The sequence below is a fragment of the Varroa destructor genome, unplaced genomic scaffold (genome assembly GCF_002443255.2).
Source record: "Varroa destructor unplaced genomic scaffold, Vdes_3.0 BEIS01000005.1, whole genome shotgun sequence".
Lineage (NCBI taxonomy): Eukaryota > Metazoa > Arthropoda > Arachnida > Mesostigmata > Varroidae > Varroa > Varroa destructor.
In genome coordinates, this window is record NW_019211458.1 from 4,089,874 (window position 1) to 4,108,770 (window position 18,897).

The following is an 18,897-nucleotide window of genomic DNA, read 5'->3' on the forward strand; positions in this document are numbered from 1 at the left end:
TTAAGACGCTTAATGGGTGTCAGCTTTACAAGGTTTAGGCAGTTGTTATCGCATATTAGAGCCGTCATTAGCTCACCTCTTGCTAAATGCATCGTAGTGGGATGCTGTACGTCGGCTGCAGAAACTTGTGTTACCCACCCCGTGTATATCCGACCGGATCTCGAGGCCAAGGAGAATATATACCTGCCTTTGGAATGGTAAATAGAACTGTAAAAGCAGTCCGCCTAAAAATAATTTCCTGGAGCTGTTTTGAGCCCTTATCGCGTTGGCTTAAACAGCTGGAAGAAAATAATTCGTTTATCAAGGGCATTCGATGAACGAACTGTTTTTTTTTGATTATATGTTGTCCATACTGATATGTGCGCCTGAAACTCTTAAAAAGCGTGTAGAAATACCCCCTTATAATTGGCATATCACGGGCTTCTAGTTTTCCTAGCTAGACTAGTTTTCATGGTATCACCGCACACTGAATTAAATACTAAAGGTCTGGATAGTCCTATTATTTTACCATTGAAGCCAAAAGATGGTGAAAGTGAGACTCCTTTTCAGTGCGTGGTAATAAGTTGACGATGCCCGACGGGCGGATATGAATCAGTTGCACGACAGTTTTCCGAGAATGCGGCTGAAGCAATTTTTAATGCTGGAAGCCTGCACCTTGCAATACTATCTATAATTATTAGTGCAATATTATCTGTAATTAATCAGTGTTGAATCGCATATAAAAACGAACCTAAACCTGTATAGATTTTTACCGTTGGCAATGTCGATGAAATTAGTAAGTGGTCGCGGGTGTTACTATATACGCCAGTTTTACAATTGCGCATTTTGCGATAAATCAAATATTTGAAGTTACAAAATGCAAAGTTAAGAAGGCTTCGGTATAAGAGGCGCAAATAATTTATTGCAGATGACAACACGTGCTTGGCAGTTGAAACCGTAGTTTTCAGCAAGCAAACATAAAAAGATCGTGATTTCTTTTCCTGATCTTCCCATGGGCTCCTCCCTCAAATGAAGCGCTCAAAACGCGGGTCCTCACTTTTGATCTAAGATTTTGCGTTTTTGGTGACCACACTAAACAGCTAATTACTTTGAAGTTAAAACAAAAAGGAATTCTTGGGTGATTTCCGTCGTGTAAGATAGATTGAATGTATAGCGGTCGTGGTGGCTTGTACGCTCAAACCTGATGTTTTAACAGACCAGCGATTACTATTTTAATGTGTATGAATAAAAATGGGCGTAAGCTTTCTGCATGAAAATTGCGTCTTCTACATAAACTTTAGAAAAGATGCATCACGATTTTGCGGTAGGTAAAATGGGAGACTATGAAGAGCTTTTAGAAAATTAAAAAAAGACGCGTAAACCAAACTAAAAAAAAAATTGACTCGAACTGGCTTGTGAAAAAAAACACTGAATTACAATAAAAGGAAGAGAATTCATATAGATTTCAACAAAACCAAAAACTGTTTTTTCGATTTTAGTTATTGCACAAATGTACAAATCTCCTATATGGGAGAGCGAGTTGCGCGCTTTGCGGACAGTAATCACGTGATCACCAAAATTTAGAGGACGAACATGCAGCCTGTAGAAACAGGTTTAGGCTTGATACAGTTGAAGTATTGAAATTAATTGTCTTCATGATTCTCATTATACTACAATTTTGGTAATACCGCCAGTCGAGGTAACAACCGTGCGATTTAAAAAAAGCTACAAAGATGTACAAAGAAAGCTTTTACAGGAATCTGTTCAGTATGTTACAATTATTCCGTTAGGATCGGAATTTGATAAACAAATCTGCACAATAATGTACAACACAATATATAATACTTATACAATAGAGAAAATTATGCTAAATATTCACATGAATGCCCTTCGCAATCATGAGGAAAGAATAACGCGTTTGGTACTTCGAACGGATGTAAGGCAAAAACACTGTTGAATAATTTATTCATTGAGAAATCTGTGTGCGTTACATAAGTGACTATGTGTGGAGTTGGAATTACCCTCGATTACATCTAAGAGTTTTACTAAATAATAACTTGCTGGTAGAAATAGCCAGCAGTATTTTTTTTGGTGCCGGTGATCTGCTGCTTGGCTGCACCGCACTTGCCGGAAAAAATTTGACATCAAGCTCGTCTACTTTTCCGGTTCTCTCGAAAAGCGTTTACGCTGAGCTAGACTACATACGTACAAGTTCCACTTTCCGAACTAAGAACGACTACTAGAAAGAGAACTGCAGACAAGTAACAAAAAACGATTGGGGTCACTATAAGCTTCTATGGTATACCCTCGATTTCTATTGTGGCACTCATACGAACGAGGCTTTCGTCATAGAAGGCCTGGCGCGAAGCACGGATCTCAAGAAAAATGCCTGGCCCATGCGCTGAATCTCATACTGAAGGATGATACGTGTCGTCAACCGCAGAAAATCGCGCATGGGGGCAAGTTTGCAATGTAGCTTACTGAAAGTAACGATTTTCTCGTATGTCGTGATCTGTTAGGTGCTATATCTCTAATATCGGTATAGACATAGAAGGTATACAGAGGTCAACCAATTTCGCTAAAAGGTATTTGCCCATTCCTTACAATATAGATTTTAAATAAAAAGGCCTAAACTGTGACCATCTTATACTGTGGAATAGCATGCCTGCTATGCTTACGGTACATTTCGTCGCGTCATCCGACTGGATCGTACTGCAGCCTAGCAGGCACGACCTGGCGTTCTATCTGACAGGTAAATAGACGTACATAAATGTTTTAAGCAATGCCTAACTACTCTAAAAAAGCGCACGAAGGGGTTTACCCAAAAGCAGCGGTTATCAAAATGGTTTTAAAACAGCTTAAACAACTAAAAGCGAACGTTCCCTATCAAAGGCTTTACCAAAGGTAGGCCGATCGCTACATTTTGCATCTGTTTTTCACGATAGATTTTTAGCATCTTTCAAAGACTTACTGTTTTTGCAGAAAGCTGGTCTGGAATTTGAGATTTATCAAAAACGCTCGTCGATTCTGAAACGTGCAAATGAGCAAACATCCATGTGTAGGACGAAGACTGTCCTAGGGTGCCCTCAACGAAGCATCCATAGGTACAAAAAATTATGAGGAACCAAAGGTGAAGATGGCGATGGCGGAGAGGTTATCTCAGGCAATAGTGCTTGTCGAACCTGATATTGCTGCAGTCAATAATAGCTTAAGTTCACTACAGGCAATGGTCCTAAAGGTTACCTTTGTGCTAACCGTGTCGAGTCCTAAATGTGCGAGAGTGTTCAGTATTGTTAGCAACTGTTCAACGAACCAAGAAGCTTAAAACGACAAATTTTCGATTTTCATACTTGAAGAGCAAGGGGATCAGGCTATTGTCCACGTAATTAACCATGTAAATTAAAGTTTTTATATAGTATGAATTTCAATTGTTGTTGCTCCAAGAGGGAACCGATAATGTAATTGACGATAAAGAAAGAAAAATACAAAATGCCAACAAAACAACGCTCGCGTCGGAAATTTGATTCTCGTTGAATGGGAAGACACCAGTTAGTTCACCAAAACTAGCTGGATAGCTAAATTCGGTTTCCTAAGAAGCAGCGTGTATGTACGTGTGCTTTCTGGCCAACGCAGAAGAAAAAAAAGATTAGGAAAGTAAACGAAATCCATGTTTGAATTTTAGCGGCAAATTTGCTGCAGCAAATCAAAAACTTCTTAAGGCTGCTTCCCGTTTTCCAGAACTTAAGTTCTTACACCGTTTGGAACGGGTTTTCTAGAACATATATCCAAAATAAAGTAGCGCAAAGTAAGAACCTTGAGAGAGGCATTAACTAACATCAATTTAAGTTCCGTTGACTCTTGCTGAAAGACAATTGTTATGTAGATGTTGTCCAATCTACTTCACCGATCTTTTACTCACATTGAAGGCGTCTGCAACGATGAGCATACTATGAATTACTACAGGAGGAATAAAATTGTCAGAAAAAAAAAGTACATCGCATACCTCAGTAAAGAGTTTTGATTTTATCGGGCACGCGTACTCTTCTTGTCTTCCTCTGAGAACGTTGATAAGGTACATAGTTTAAGATCACACATTTCTGTCGAAAAAACGAATTAGGAATTAAAATACACCTTACTTAACACACACCTGTATTAAAATTCACAGTTAAAGTAGTACATATTTTTAATTGCAACTAAAATTTTCAATTTCGTTTTCATATAGTATTTTATTATAAACCTGATCCACTTCGTCTTGTTAAGGCTGTCATGCTGTATTCTATATTAGTATCATATATTATCGCATCGATAAACCATCTATTCAAAAGTTTTAACTGTAAAAATATTTAATCACAGGTTTGAAAGGAAGATAAGCTTAAAAGACGACTATATAATCATTTTCTGTTTGTATTTTTCGAAAACAAATCGGAATCGAGTTCAACGGAAAAATATAATTTACACTTTTCTTCGATATCTTCGATGCAGCTAACAATAGTGAATTTTTCCAATAAAGCACTCCTATTGTATTCAGTTTTTTCTGCCGAGTATTTAATAAATGTCACCTAGAAAGCATTGTACAAAGCAAAAGCACCTACAAGTTACCCTTCTTTTTTACTTATATACTAATTTAAATTTAAAAGAGGCGCTCTTTTTAAGAATTTTGAGTCGTTAGAAACATTGAAACAAAACTGCTATATGCAAAAACGGCTGGAAAAAGGGTTTCAACCAAACAAACTTTTTTAGCCTTACGTAACATCGGCTTTACGGGTAGCGGCATAAACTCGCATAAGCAATATTTTCTCTTATTTTGAACTCCCCGTGTGTTTCTGTATACTGGATAAAAAGAGTTTAAATATATTAAACAAAAAAATAGAAATAAAATTGTTGAAGTGGCAAGGTTGACTCTGGCCGATAGAAGAATTAAAGCCGAATGATTTCACTTGGGATCGCTCTCTCTTAACTCAATTCTGTATTTTGTTTTTAAGAGAACTGCTTACGATCCTGTATACGGCAATCGTCTACGCGAGCATATGCGGACAAATTCTTACGCGACAACACTACCTGGTCTTCAAGAAGATTGGCTACGAGATAAACTTGCTTCTAGAAAAGCTATTGTATTTATGGAGCAGAAATACTTTACATCTCGATGCATAGCTCGTTGGTGTGTTAACAGTAACTATCTGTTTTTCGTCTCAAACCTTTTTGACATGTTCTTGGGTGTTTTTAGCTCAAAAGACCTACCATCAAGACTCAACAATGCCATCGACATGCAGTAAGACTTTTTTGCTTTTTAGGTAACTGAAGTTGCGTGCCTGTATCCAAGCCTTTAATACACTAAGTGATTCCAATGCTAGATTCATTTACAAAAGTAAGTCGATCTAGATACTTAGGCTAAAAATGCACTTAATTGTTTTTATTAGCATTGAATTCGTTGTCATTGGAAAACAGCGACAACTCGAAACTCTTACAAGATGAAAATTTAAAATAAGGTTACTCGGAATTGAAATATGGAAATTAATTAACTAATGGTGCACATATGATAGATTTTTTGCTTTATTTTACATTTCTAATGTACGTACTAGAATCTAATGCGTGGTGGGTTACTGCTTCTTTTGTGATTATTACTTAGAACGGAAGACACTTGTAATTAGCGTAGTTATTTTGTTCCTAATATTTTTATTTGCCCAAAAATCACAAGTATACTGCTAATTTGATCAGTTCAGAAATTCTTACCAGTAGTTTCACCGGAATATTCACATCAACGCGTTAGGTGCCGTCAGTCGCTATGGTGTAAGCGAGACGATAATGAAGACGAACCTGATTGAACGAGAATTCAGTGTAGACGTTTTTGTTTAAGTTCCAAAGGCAGATAGACGCCTTCTTTAGGGAGGCAAGCTTAGGTTTCAAATCTCTATTTTCTCTAAACCTACTGAAGAATCTACCTAACCATCCAATAAAGATGATTCGATGATGAATGGGTCGATTGGGTTCCGGGCCAAGCGAGTTCGAAAAGAATTTGATAACAGGCAAAGAGAGAGCGTAAGAAGAAGTGTACATAAAACGTTGAGCTAATAAAGAGACTGTTCCTCTTCTCATGTAACGAAGTAATGGGAGCAAAGGGAGAGGTTTCGAACGTTTCCAGACGTATCTTCACAGAACAGGAAAAGCAGCAGGTCACGTGCAGTACATATTTTACGATGTTTTTCGCATTCTGGGGCACCGGACCTGGAGAAAACGGCAGTAGTTAGAAAAGATGAAGACGATTGGGTCAACTAGATATTTCGAAGAGATTTAGACGGCTCTGTCACTAAAGAAGGATCGAATAAGGCACAGGCAAAAAAACGGCGCCTTCTAATCCTGCTCTAAATGAAAAATAGGAGTCGCAATAGTGTAGCGAATACCAATTATTCAACTACCCAAATAGAATGATGCAGGATATACACATTAGCCTCAAAAATTCCGCTAACAGTGGTAGAGCTGCTTCCAACTGTGGACCTCAGAGACGAAGATTTAAGAGCAGGTGCATTACGAAGAAGCAGGTGCATTACGAAGACCCATTCCCACAGTGGACCGCGTTCTCACGCTTATGAATTTGTTACTGCTTCACTACGCACACCTGGAAAGGTCTGATCGAAGCCTATTGTGTCGCGACTATTCGACAACCGTCCGAAAGTGCCCCAGTCTACGACCCGCCGCGATGTTAAGCTAATCCTGCTACATCGGCACTGAAGCCCCCAAAAAAGCACTGAAGTCTATCAGTGTCCGGACCACTGCACCCTTATCTTGCCCTGCGAACTGGCACAATCTGAATAAAACGGGTGCAATGGTCGATAGCAATACATAGAATGCCGTTCAGTGTCGCAGGCAAACCTCGCACTGGGCTACCACCTTTCGTATTGGTGTCCAAAGCCTAACGCCGATTAAAAGCAATCATTAACGTGTCGTATGGCTTCTGACTGCCGTTATGTGTTGTCACCAGCGTAAAATGGCTATTCTCACTTGGGGCAATGGGACGTAGACCGGCGTTTTTTTTCCTCCACATTGTAGGCCAATCTATCCTTGAAGCTATGTTAAAAAAATTTGACGATTCTGCGAAAGTTCCCCTGGGTAGCTTTAATTTTGTGCAATTCAAAGCCGATGCTATGCACCAGTGGGACAGTCGGCCACAATAAAGGGCCTTGAATATTTGCATATCCTTTACGAACGATAACTCCGTACAAAATATAAACTTCCTTTTTTAGATGGACGAGCTAAATCATACTGCTGTAGAATTAGAGAGGTTCATTTCGCCCTATTTTCTAAGTATTTCAGAATAATGCTATAACCCGAGTACTGCGAAGTACTCGGTTTTGAAAAAGGTGGCATTTAGTGTCAGTGTCAGTCAAATGACGTCTAGCAGATGCGACAATCCGCTTGCGTCTTCTACCGCGCTTGGTCTGATAAAACTGACTATAACCTCGTCATAACAGATAGGTAACAAAGGACGGGCTCAATTTTCGCCTGCAAAAAAAAACTGCAAAAAAAAACGAGTCCTGACGTATTCGGCTAGACGAGAGCAACCAGTCACCTCGGCAATCGGAGTATGGAGAGTTGCGGGTGCGTTTGTGAGAGCGAACGGCATGCCCATTGGCAAGCCTTTCAGTAATGGCTTTCACCCTACTGCAATAGGTGCAGATTTTCTTCTACCTGGTAAACGGACGAGCACCAGAGGCTAGACTAGAATTTGGAGATGCTCAGTATAATTTGAATCTCATCCTCTCTGGCCTGCCTATTGCCGATTGGAACCCTGTTATGATCAAGATACATATAGCTGAGTTGGCCCGGCCGCCTGCTTGGCTTTATTGGCCCACGAGAAGCGCCTTAAGGTTGTTCTGCCTTACTAGCAGCCGCGCGCTTAGCTTGAAAAAGCTATCGCCACTGAGGAATAGGAGGGACTCGGCTTGGTGTCTGTCCCATGAATCTGTGCACGCGTCTGTATTTACAACGCAACGCAAAGGAGACGCATATGCAATCTCCGGGGGGCGACTTCTTTCGACTAGTACAAATACGCCGGTGTTGCGCTAAGGCATGCTCCAATGCCCATAGAGTAGTGATCAAAAGTAGGGTCTTCCTCGACAATAACCTTTCTCGACAGTAACGGTTTGTCCAGGAGTTTGTCGACAATAAAGAGCATCTTTTGGGGTACGTTGTCGAAAATAGTGTCAACCACCCCAACACTATGGGCTGCGTTGGACGCGTCTCAACCAACCGCTGGAGGATCGGGTTTACGTACGACCCTGACTCGAATTATTTTACCGTAGGTTAATTTAATCTTGAGCACAATTGGTAACCGACAATTCCTTTTGTTCAGCTTATGTTTGGACGGAAGCAAGGCTTCGGGTGTTCCGCCCGTTCATGTCTTTACTCTCCACATGTAAGACACGTAAGACCAAAAAACCATGCTCTACTAAATAGTTCCATAATGGATTTATCATATTCTAACTGCACAGTAATACTATATTTGCGTTTAGGTAACCTTGCTGCATTGTTGATAAACTCCTGGGTAGTTTTGCGGCATTGTTTATAAATTCCCGAAGTCGCTTCCTATCGACAATCCTATGTTGACTTATTTTTCAGAATCCTCTGGCTTCAGGCTTACGCTGTTCCGTTCATGCGCGAAAACGAACTCCTAGCGGGCCATTTAGGCTGCATCGCTGGAACTGCAAAAAAGTCCGCCGATACAACAAAAGCCGCCGAACCAAACGATTTCTTTGCAATTTGGATGTCTTTGGGATTGGGCCTCGGAGGTAGCACTTTTGTATTTCTTGTAGAACTTTTATATTTTTGTTTAAAATAAAGTTCAACAAATCATTTTTAGGTAACAAAAAGGCTGAAGGTGTGCTCTTCGTGAGCAGTAAGTCGTAGCAGATTCTTCCATATATAAGCCTTAAAAACGCAATAAAACGCCTTATAAACCCGATATTTTTGAAAGATAAAAATATTATCATGCTTGTTGTTATTACACCGCTTTGAACAAGGTACTACAGCGGTTTTCGGCAGCCGCCAAAATCTGATACTGATTGTTTGTCAGAACGGCACCATGGTGGATGTGATGACAAGAGATATGCCACAATTTTTTTTATTTAAAAAGGAATATACACTCAGCGGGTGGTAATTTACAAGCAGGTGGTAATTTTTCTAGAGTTACCAAACACGTTTGCAGTGTAGACAACCGCAATAACCTTTGTATATATATATATATATTATTCGTATTTATTTTGAGTTCTAAAATTTCTAAAAAAGTTTTATTTTTCTTTGTTTTCTTGAAGGATGGTTTTTTGATGAAGATGATGATGACGATGGCACTTTTTGTCAGTTTTTACAGAAGTATCACGTCCCACCATGAAACTAGTTTCCGGCATAACACTTGGCATACTACGATTATAGTCACGATTTTACTTGTATTTCCTGGTTTTTAACATGGACACCTAGAGAACACTTGTAGGCAGTGGTTTTTCGTCGGTTACATTTGTTTATTGTTGTGAAGTCGAGTCGTTGTTCATACATTGACCGGTCCTGTGCAAGGGCTATGTTCTTAGTTCTGCCGACAAAACACGTGTCCCATAATAATTTGCCACGTTTGCGGTAGTACTGTTTTCCACAAGTACGAAGATATTTGCTACCTAACTATTAAGGAAACTAATTGTGCTCTGATTTACCTAGACAGTCGGGCGATTTTTGTTAAATGGAACAACAAAGTTCCTCGTTAGGATTAAAAACTCGGCATAAAACTTGACGTGTACCAGAACTAACGGTAGGTTGTAATTAATGAAAGAAACCTGTGTCTCTGTGTGACAATCATTCACCCGTCAGACCCTGCGCATTAAAGTCACGCTGTGTTAGAGTAACTCTACCGGAGTTTCTTTTTCTTTGTCAAAAAAAAATTAAAAAAATTTTTTTACAGTTTAGTGAATTCAGTTTTACTTTATGACGGGAGTATACAACAGATGGAGAGGATATATGTCAGTTCATTTACTCGATGAGGGAATGTTTTCATACAATCGAAACAGAAACGGGTACTGCTGTGTCTTGCCATTATGGGTTACCATTAATCTGCACAGCTATCTGTTACAGAACCTGCAAACAGCAAGAAGGATAATTAAACGAAGGCAACGAAGTGAATATTTTTATGCTCTTATTAGTTACTTTCAGAAGCGAGAGCACTAAGTAAATGTCTTCAGTAGCCGTCTGCAGTTGGGAATAGTTGGTACTCATCATAATTATAATCTAGTTTTGGCAAACAGTGTTCTTTTTTACGTACCTTGGATGATGCCTGCTGAATGCTTGATAGCATAAAGCTGCTGAGAGAACCACGTACTGCAAACGAGTTGATATTTTAGATCTAAAGATTGTAACAGGCAAGACAATGAATAGTAGAAAAATCAGTAGAGGGAGCTACATATCTCCATCGAGATTGGGTAGTCAGATAGATTATGATTCCGGTGAGCAACTCATCACATGTCAGAAATACCGTAGACAGAGGACAAGCATACCTTGTGGTACAATTTGTAGTTCTGCAAATTTTCACAAATAAGTAACATTTATTATTTGTCTACATTAGTTATTTATATTGAATTAGAACGTAGTTATGATACTTGTAGTACTCAGATGATGCTATATATCGTCATTTATATGTCAGACGGCACTTCCTATAAAGCTGATTCATCAGCTCGAATTATTCTTACGTAATTCTTGAATAACTCTAGAAACCACGCACCAAATTTTATTCGAAGCAATATGGCACAACTCGGACAGGTCACCTAAGGGTTAAGAAATGAAGGGTCCTTAGGTAATGTTGATTGTGCAGATTTCGTGAGGTCAAGGTAAAGTCAGTTGGCTGATGTCATCTTTCACTGGGCATATGCTCAGATATATGCTTGTCTATTTACGGAATCATCATTTATGTAATATTTTTGCAATTGCAAAATATTGTGTAATATTTCAGTCTTACCGGGTATAGTGTCCGTAGCTTGTTGATCAGGAAAATCTGTAATAGACGGATTATTACAGCTATAATTTTGTAATAATCTGACTATTTCTAACCGTATCCCATACCAGATTTCAGCTTGTGCCCCTTGATTGTCTTCAGCCAAGTCAGATATATGCTTGTCTTTTTGGTTCATCATTCTCAGTGTCAAAATGCTTAAAGAGTTCTCAGTGTCAAAATGCTTACCTTGCTGCGACAGTCGTGCGAAACGCCAGTCTTGAAGTAGACCTACATCAAAAAATAATCGAATTAATATCTAACGGTCAACAAACATGTGACAGTGCATTCTTCCAGGATGTCAAGCATACGCCTGTCCTTTAGCTTTCCTGGTCGCAGATACTGTGACCTACCGCAACCGCTAAGAAGTGTATTAGCTAAACATTAATGTAGCACCTGTCATCCCGCCTCGACGAACATATAACCCATAGAGGTTCTACACAGTGCAAAACTCCCGAAATAAATACAAATTCCATGTCTCAGTCATTTCTTCCTCGAGTTCTTAATGAAAAGAAACCTGAGGCTTTTAATAAAGAATTAATGTGCCTGTTCTGATTAGTTGAATAGCGTTCTACTCTGATCGCACCAACTTGCCCAGAAACAGGCGTACTCCGAAAAATTTTTTGTCGTCTTTTTTGAAAATTTGTCAAGTCCTTGTTATGCATAATCCCCTTTCTGGCCGTTGAACACAGCCAAGAGCTTACTCACTTGTCGTTGGCTTTCGCAAAGAAAAGCCGGCTAAACAAAGACGAGTGAAAAAAGTGACGGGTACAAATCTGCATCACACAGTTAGATAAGGCTTATGTGCGCAATTTAACGGGGCCAGCAAGATGTGAGACATGCTCCGCTGGTACGGTGAGTGCACGAATTTCGCTGTACCTGGCTTTTCCTGAATCCGTGATGACATTAAACATCAACGATTCCAAAGTTAACCAGGACTTTTATTGGACTACTGTCAATCAAGTAATAAGCATAAAGTGGTTGTTGACGCTCGGACAAGCCTTTAGACCAATACGGCCGTTCGGTTGAGTCCTCTGACGATTTCTGCAGTAGCTGGAAGGGTAATTATTGATCACAGCTCGCAGAAAACAGGCGTCTACAGTATTGCAACATTATGACACCTAGATTGTACAACAACCTCTAGGCTCTAATATATGTTGCTACTAAAAAAGACCGAGACACGTTGTCAAAACTAATCACGGTTGTATATACTATGATGCATTTCTCCGTACGCTTGTTTGTAGGCGGCAGTGACTGAAGACTTCGTTGAACCAGGGCAAATTCCATTGATCGACCTGTTACCTTCAAAGCAATACACGATAATTAGTTTACAATTTCTAATAACAAAAATTTTCAAACTAATTGTAAATTTCAGTAGATTAACGCAGAATGCGTAATCATGGAGCATCAGAGGTGTCCTAAGTTCTTTCATCACTATCGTAACGAAGAAAACCGACCGAAGGAATAAGTACTTACAGGCGCTGGACCGGGATTTGCATTGCGAACTGCAAGAAAGCAAATAATATTAAGTCTTACTTCCTTCCAATAACATTTGTCAATTTCGATATTAGTCAGGCATTCAAATGCACATTTAATCAAAACATTCAGTGGTCCTGAACAACTCATCATAATGAAATAACTTACGCGATTTATGTATTATAATAGAAAGCTTACCTGGAAGTGACAGAGGTACTTCCACGATGCAACGTACTTCCCCGAACTAGTGAAAATTCGAAAAGATATTTAATGAAATGATATCTCCTTATAAGAGGCTAGTAAATGCCTTTTAAATTAAAACCTTTTTAAAGAAATTTGTCAGGCAGAAATTATAGGGAACATCTTAATGAAATCATGTGGTAATCATTGAGCTGGGGTTGTCATCATAGCAGATCGAAACAGCTCATGTTTTTAGTTATGTCATAAATATATTTATGCAAACCTGAAAGATCGATTCCCCAGTTGAGTATTTTGAGATTTCGAGCATGGGATAATCTGTAAAGAGTCGAAGAGTCAAGACTAGTTTAATAACAGATTTTCTACCTTCGACCTGTCAAACGGATTTTATTCAGACCGCCTTAGTTCTAACACAGACACCCCCATCGTGTTGTCGGAAGTCGAGAATGTGGTCATCATATAACTATGGCGAGGTTGCAAGCGAACAGGGAAGTCACTTACCGAGTTTTGTATATTACGAGCAAAGAGCGGTGAGCTTTGGCTAAAAATGCAGATTCCACATGAACACAGCACCTGAAACAAAAACGCCTTATTACATAAGGCCAGCGAATATGCTTAATACATTCGCTCCTTTTGATCACATCAGCAGTAGCACTATTTTATCCACATTAATTTTTCAGACAGGGATAACTATGGTCATCACGAATTCAGCCGCTGCGACACGCAAATCGAATCGGGGTCCAGCATCATTTACCAATACTGTATAACCTAAAACGAAATGAATAAATAATATTATAAATAGATTTCATTAATATGAAAATATTTGAGGCAAGGGTTCAGAAGTATCGACAATCTACAGATCAGGTTCAGTCCGCCCGTCGATCAACTTCATCATGAATTTGTTTAGTGAAAAAGCGTAGTTACATATACACACCTTTTCCGAGAGACTTTTCCGCAGACAATATTACCAGTGCGATAATCTGAAACCATTTCGAAATAATAGAAAGTCACAAGATATGTGGCACATCTTTTTTTTAGACTTATTTCTATTAGTCAGATTGGTTGGATGGTGAGTAATGTCCACCACGATTTGGTATTGTCGGTTAAAGCAAATCATCTTAATAGAGGTGGTATCTAATATTGTAATCATGTAACGACTTACTTGGCACTCCTTACCGCGGATGGCTTAATTTAACGGTATTTGTACTGCCTAGAATACAACAGCACCTTATGTTTACTGCGCTTGTAATTTCACTGGCTTCTAACCCTTTTTTTAGATATTCAGAATAGCGTATATTAGGTCACCAGTGGACGGACAGGTTTAGTTTAACATCCGTCTCTGTATGCAATTTCTCGACTTCCTCATTTATGACTAAATAACGTTATTAAACGTTATATAGTTTAATAACTATATATTAGTTATAATTACTAATAATAAAATAAATAAAGTCTTTAATTACCTTAAAGCACCATGGTACGTCAGTTCTCAAATTCTGGATATCTGCAATGATGTTTTTAAAATTATTGTTAAATTTTATTGAAAATTACAATTTAGAGAAAACTTGCTGTTTTCAGATATAATGCTTTCATTCATTTGAAATCAGGAGAACGAAAGTAAGCAACAAATACATCATAACAGTATGTGAGATCAAAAATGTCTCGAACCTTCGGTACGGAATAAAAGCAATTAACTCCAATCCCGCGTTTTAGGGTGGATTATTATCACCCCATAAAACGCCCCACAAATAATTAATTTATTTGCAGGGAGCTGGTGGGGACAAAAATCCTCACATGTTCACATCCTTCCGTGTTTTGTTTCCTCACGAATCCACGACAAGATTTATTATCACAAACGTCATCGGGAGAACTAGGTGTTACTATATTCTAGTACTTTGTGGCGCTTGAACGAAGTTAATAACTTATTATTGGTTAGCGATTATTGATCCTGAGATGAATAGCAAAGCAGGGTTATCATTAAATTGTATTGTTCGGTAACATTATTAGTCCGTGACGCTCTTATGAGTCGCAGAACCGAATTTGCGATAAAATGAATAACATTTTAATGATAATTCGCTGTGATTTTTTTACGTTTGATGAGCAATAATACTTACTTTATGGTATTATAGTTTATATGCTCGTAACGTACATTGCGAAAGAGCAGACTTCCTGAAAAAAAAGATTTTAGTTAACCGAGTTCCCACTCTGCTAAGAGACCATGGAAGAAAGCATATATTAATCAGGTGGGTTGGTGTAACTCTTCAACGAGCAACAAGCTCAGTAGCAGAACTGAGTACTCATCATTCAACGTAAAGATATAATAAATCGAAAGCAAAACACACCTTGTGGATTGCTTGCTGACCAGGAAGTCACCAGGATTGAGATATTGTTGTGGATTGCTTGCTGGACGGGAATTTTCCGAGAGGTCGAGAACTTCAGTAAAGAAAGTACAAAGTTTAGCTCTTTGACTTTAGTTCTCTGAAGCAGCCGCAATTCACTGACTACAGTCAGGGGTTTCTTGGATTGAAATCACAAAATTTCAGACGAACGAGACATCGAATTTCATCCTTGGATAGCTAGTATATATAAGCTAATTTAGCAAACGCTCACCCTACGCTGTCTAATAGTCTTCCTCGGAAGCGGAACTGCGGCTTTCAGGTTCCCTGAAATGCATTTTCTTAGTATTAGTCGATATGTGACTCTGCGACAAATAGCTAGTATAAGAGCTCCGTTCTCAGTTTTCTACATGTATCAGCATGATTCTTCAGGCGAAAGATGGTGATAAGTAGGCTCATCATACGGAACGCAATAAATCCTACAATGTCATCGAAGTATAGAAGTCTATTGTATCTGAACAAGATGGTGATAAGTAGGTTCATCATACGGAACGCAATAAATCCTACATGTCATCTAAGTATAGAAGTCTATTGTACCTGAACCTGCCTCTTAAGGCACTTCAATTGCTTGCCTTTAAGCAGTTTACAGGTCAGTCATATTATACGGACTACTCTAGCACAAATGCGCCCTATAAGGCGTCACTAGTGACTCAGGCCCGATCATAAAATAATAAATAAAAAGAAAAAGTAACAAATACAAAACTAGTGTTTTGTAATTACTCACTACTGCGCTGACTGAAGTACACACCTGACCCAACGGTTACTGCCTATAACACACCGGCATAATCTGCCTGTTAAAACCACGTAGAGTCATAATTCATTTGGTAATACGCCTGTGTTGTCAAGTCAAATCAGCTGAAGCGCGGGTCGGTAATGAATCGTCATTGTCCTATCCTTGATTGATCAGACCAATCATCATATTAACTCTACTTAATGAAAACTGATAATTTTTTCAAGTACCTTTAATGTAGAGTGATCCAGATGGCCATGTACACCACACAAAGCATTGGAATGACAGGGTTTATCCTGAAATCTAAAGACTAAGAAATTAATTTCGTTACTCAAATGGATACGCGAACATAAATGTACAATTATCAATCAGACAAATGCCTTTCCCGCATCACACATACGTGAGAAGTGCACAACTTCAGCGAAAACCGCCTCTACTGCTTACACTCACTTGTAAGTCTCGTCATCGTGTCATCATAGTGTCTATCAATGTCTCAATGTAGTATACTAACTAATGTGCTGTGAAATCAGATAATCGTACCAGGTTCATCAATTGCTTGCATTATAGCGTTACGGGTAGAAAAGCCACCTGCAAGCAAACGTCCTAGTTTTTAATTAACAGCTGCATTTCGCTACAATAACAATGAGCATTTTCCAGTACACACATCAGGCAAATGCCTCGGACTTCACAGATCGCACTCCCAATAGTTTTTCAGTCATCATACAAACCGCTCGTACATAAAATACTCGACCCAGAATTTTCCGATAGCTTACATTTACATGCATTTCGCTAGCTCCTACGTTATACAGGACTGCAGCACCTAAAAAATTGAACGTATTATATTAGGTCCGACTTTACTCTTGAATTTTCACATTCTTACGCGTTCAGTATCAGGTAGGAGCGAAAGACATTTGATAAATTGTAATCACTTCCATCATTAACTCTTCCATATCATCATATACGATCCAATACTAAGTCATGTTTCTAAAACATTTAAGATAATGTACCATGTAATATTTATCCAAATCACTTACGTTTTTATGATCACTACAATCATTGAAGATTAGTACGGCCGCCATGATGGCCAAGTAGCTGTCCATGCGGCCACATACACACGGATCCTATGATCGCAAAATTTTTCCTGTTTAATTTCTAAAGGATGTTTGTTTGAGGTGCACTCGTTTGATACGATTGATGCAGAATAAATTATCAGAGATCTTGGTTGGTAATTGTGGTAAATCCTCACAAGAAATCGGTACCGTTTTGCTCATCACGCTTTACTTGAACCACGTGGTGCAATGACAATAAACGTAATCGTAAGCTAGAATTTAGTAATAACCATGACAAAACCTTTGCATTTACTGCACAACCTGATGTAGCTTGCGTGGTAACAAAGCCACATCAGTATGTGGTGAGCGGAAGCCTAAACTATATTCAAACTTACGATTCTGTAGTTCTATTCACTTACCAATTCTAACTCAAATCGTTGATTACATAATGTAACGATATCTTAATGACAGCTTACCGCAGACAAGAAATGGACGACAATAGGGAAACCACGTGAAAATGTGCAAACGATGCTTACATCTATTACATACGCATATTTTTACCAGTAGCCGCTTCCAAACTTAGTGTAGGCTTACCATGCGAGCAACGACGCTGCCCATCATCTCGCTAGAAAAGACCTTTTGCAATACGAGAGGGCCGCTCTTATAACGTGAATAACAGTGCTTACTCCTTCCCCACATGCCCTCTCCTCTTAAAAGATATTTGAATCTCAACTGGCGCAAAATTGATTCCAGCGCCACCTCTGACACCACACGTTTTCCGCTGAATATTTATGAATGAATTTTTGTTTTACTATACATTTTGAAATTTTGGAGTTTTTTTAGATATCTGCATGAACTATAATAGCACTTCTGCAAGAAAATAGAAATTAGGAGAACAAACATATTTTGTGACGCTTTTACTTATACAATTGACTTGAAAGACTACTCTCTTAATTAGAGAAATACCTCTAAAAATTGGCGCATGATACATCTTTTTAGCTGTACGAATGATTAGTATCAAAACGCAATCAAAACTGTCGACGCAAGCAGATAGCCACAGATTTTTATGAACCCATTTGTTTGTACCCGCGCTAGCATAAACTCATTTTGTTTTACTTGTGTTAAGGTAGAAAACATCGAGTAGTGGTTAGTGCAACACAAGTTGAGTAACACGATTTCCATGTTGATGGCACGGATGATGCTAATGGCCGGCTCGGTATTTGTAAACGATTGCACAACGTTGTTTTCAAACGTCGAAGATAAGAAAGAAGTTGTTGGCGTCGGTCTAGAGCCTATCAAATGAACCGTATGCTCTATAAAGAAAAGCAACCTTTTTTTTTGCAAGAAGCAAATACGTGCGCAATTGCCGTCACTTTTCCCCTCTCTAGGAAAAAGCTCTAGCGACCCACACTCTAAGGACTCGTTTTGGGTCAGGCAAATCTACTGGCCTAGACCTTTAGTAGTATATATTATGCCTAATACATATCATTATTTACGCGCCTGGTCAAGCGGTTTCGGTGTCTAGTTTCGATCATATCAAGTCTTAAAAACGGCCGATCTTTGGGCCTGTTACACAATTTTTCAACGTGTGTTCCCATGTCAACAAACAGAGAAATTTTTAGTTTCTAAAAAAGTACTAAAAAGGTAGGTAGAAGTTGTTCATAAGAGCTTTGTTATATTATATCTGTGAAACGGCTAAGGTCGCACTTTTTTACGAAATATTATAATTATATGATTTATTTGTGGTATAGGTTTACTACTTACACTATAGTCATCAAATTGCTTATTTTATATTTGACTTAGTTTCTTAGTATTCACACCATACTATTATATTAAAGTACAAGACAACGATAACTACTGAAATTTTTCTCTAGGGAACTAGACTCTCCTGTGTCGTTTTCTTCAACGTAACTTTAATTAAAATATTTCCTGTCCTAATGGCTCAAAGCAAATAAAAATTTATTAAAGAAGGGATGGCGAAATATTATTTCGAAAAATTCCTTAATTGAATTATTAAAAATACCTGAAATCGATTTAGACACAATACTGCGG

The 18,897-nt window shown here is 38.6% G+C and overlaps 2 protein-coding genes and 1 non-coding gene across 37 annotated transcripts in view; 1 reads left to right on the forward strand and 2 right to left on the reverse strand.

Moving 5' to 3' along the window:
• The window catches only part of LOC111251117 (uncharacterized), a 33,189-nt gene extending 24,235 nt beyond the window's left edge, over positions 1–8,954 (forward strand). For 8 of the 9 annotated variants that reach the window (XM_086991519.1, XM_086991523.1, XM_086991520.1 and 5 more), the window contains 2 exons: positions 4,962–5,248; positions 8,593–8,954. In XM_086991519.1, the coding sequence (XP_086847645.1) occupies positions 4,962–5,248; positions 8,593–8,812 (507 nt within the window). In that variant the 3' untranslated portion in view covers positions 8,813–8,954. Of the gene's footprint in view, positions 1–4,961; positions 5,249–5,270; positions 5,345–8,592 lie in introns of all 9 variants that reach the window. The other variant, XR_015329341.1, reaches the window with a different exon arrangement.
• LOC111251064 (uncharacterized) lies at positions 5,624–17,528 on the reverse strand. Of its 27 annotated transcripts, XM_086991548.1 has the most exons (23): positions 17,440–17,527; positions 16,831–16,917; positions 16,570–16,616; positions 16,337–16,384; positions 16,027–16,099; positions 15,791–15,857; positions 15,281–15,333; positions 15,013–15,103; positions 14,785–14,835; positions 14,134–14,174; positions 13,836–13,883; positions 13,608–13,653; positions 13,175–13,246; positions 12,939–12,991; positions 12,674–12,719; positions 12,476–12,504; positions 12,232–12,294; positions 11,189–11,230; positions 10,967–11,002; positions 10,733–10,775; positions 10,509–10,529; positions 10,277–10,357; positions 5,624–6,201 (listed from the first exon to the last, which is right to left on the reverse strand). In XM_086991548.1, the coding sequence occupies exons 14-23, from the start codon at positions 12,981–12,983 to the stop codon at positions 5,915–5,917; spliced, it is 693 nt and encodes a 230-aa protein (XP_086847674.1). In that variant the 5' UTR covers positions 12,984–12,991; positions 13,175–13,246; positions 13,608–13,653; positions 13,836–13,883; positions 14,134–14,174; positions 14,785–14,835; positions 15,013–15,103; positions 15,281–15,333; positions 15,791–15,857; positions 16,027–16,099; positions 16,337–16,384; positions 16,570–16,616; positions 16,831–16,917; positions 17,440–17,527; the 3' UTR covers positions 5,624–5,914. The 27 variants fall into 27 exon arrangements, 18 of the variants coding, with proteins under 18 accessions (XP_086847674.1, XP_086847670.1, XP_086847673.1 ...); XM_086991544.1 differs by having other exon boundaries at positions 13,642–13,653; positions 15,013–15,333; positions 15,791–15,833; positions 17,440–17,528; XM_086991547.1 differs by lacking the exon at positions 15,791–15,857.
• On the reverse strand, positions 10,618–10,688 carry LOC147755191 (small nucleolar RNA SNORD49). The gene has a single exon (XR_015329537.1). It is a non-coding gene; the product is annotated as a small nucleolar RNA SNORD49 (small nucleolar RNA).
• Positions 17,529–18,897: the final 1,369 nt, after the last annotated feature.

What these genes read in the sequence shown, in the direction of transcription:
- LOC111251064 (XM_086991537.1), bottom strand. Translation starts at nt 16,358, where the DNA reads ATGCAAGCAATTGATGAACCTG. An exon ending in GTACTTCAGTCAGCGCAGTA is followed by an intron (nt 15,334 to 15,790) that starts GTGAGTAATTAC and finishes AATGCATTTCAG; the next exon opens with GGAACCTGAAAGCCGCAGTT. An exon ending in CAAATCCCGGTCCAGCGCCT is followed by an intron (nt 12,295 to 12,475) that starts GTAAGTACTTAT and finishes TGAAGGTAACAG; the next exon opens with GTCGATCAATGGAATTTGCC.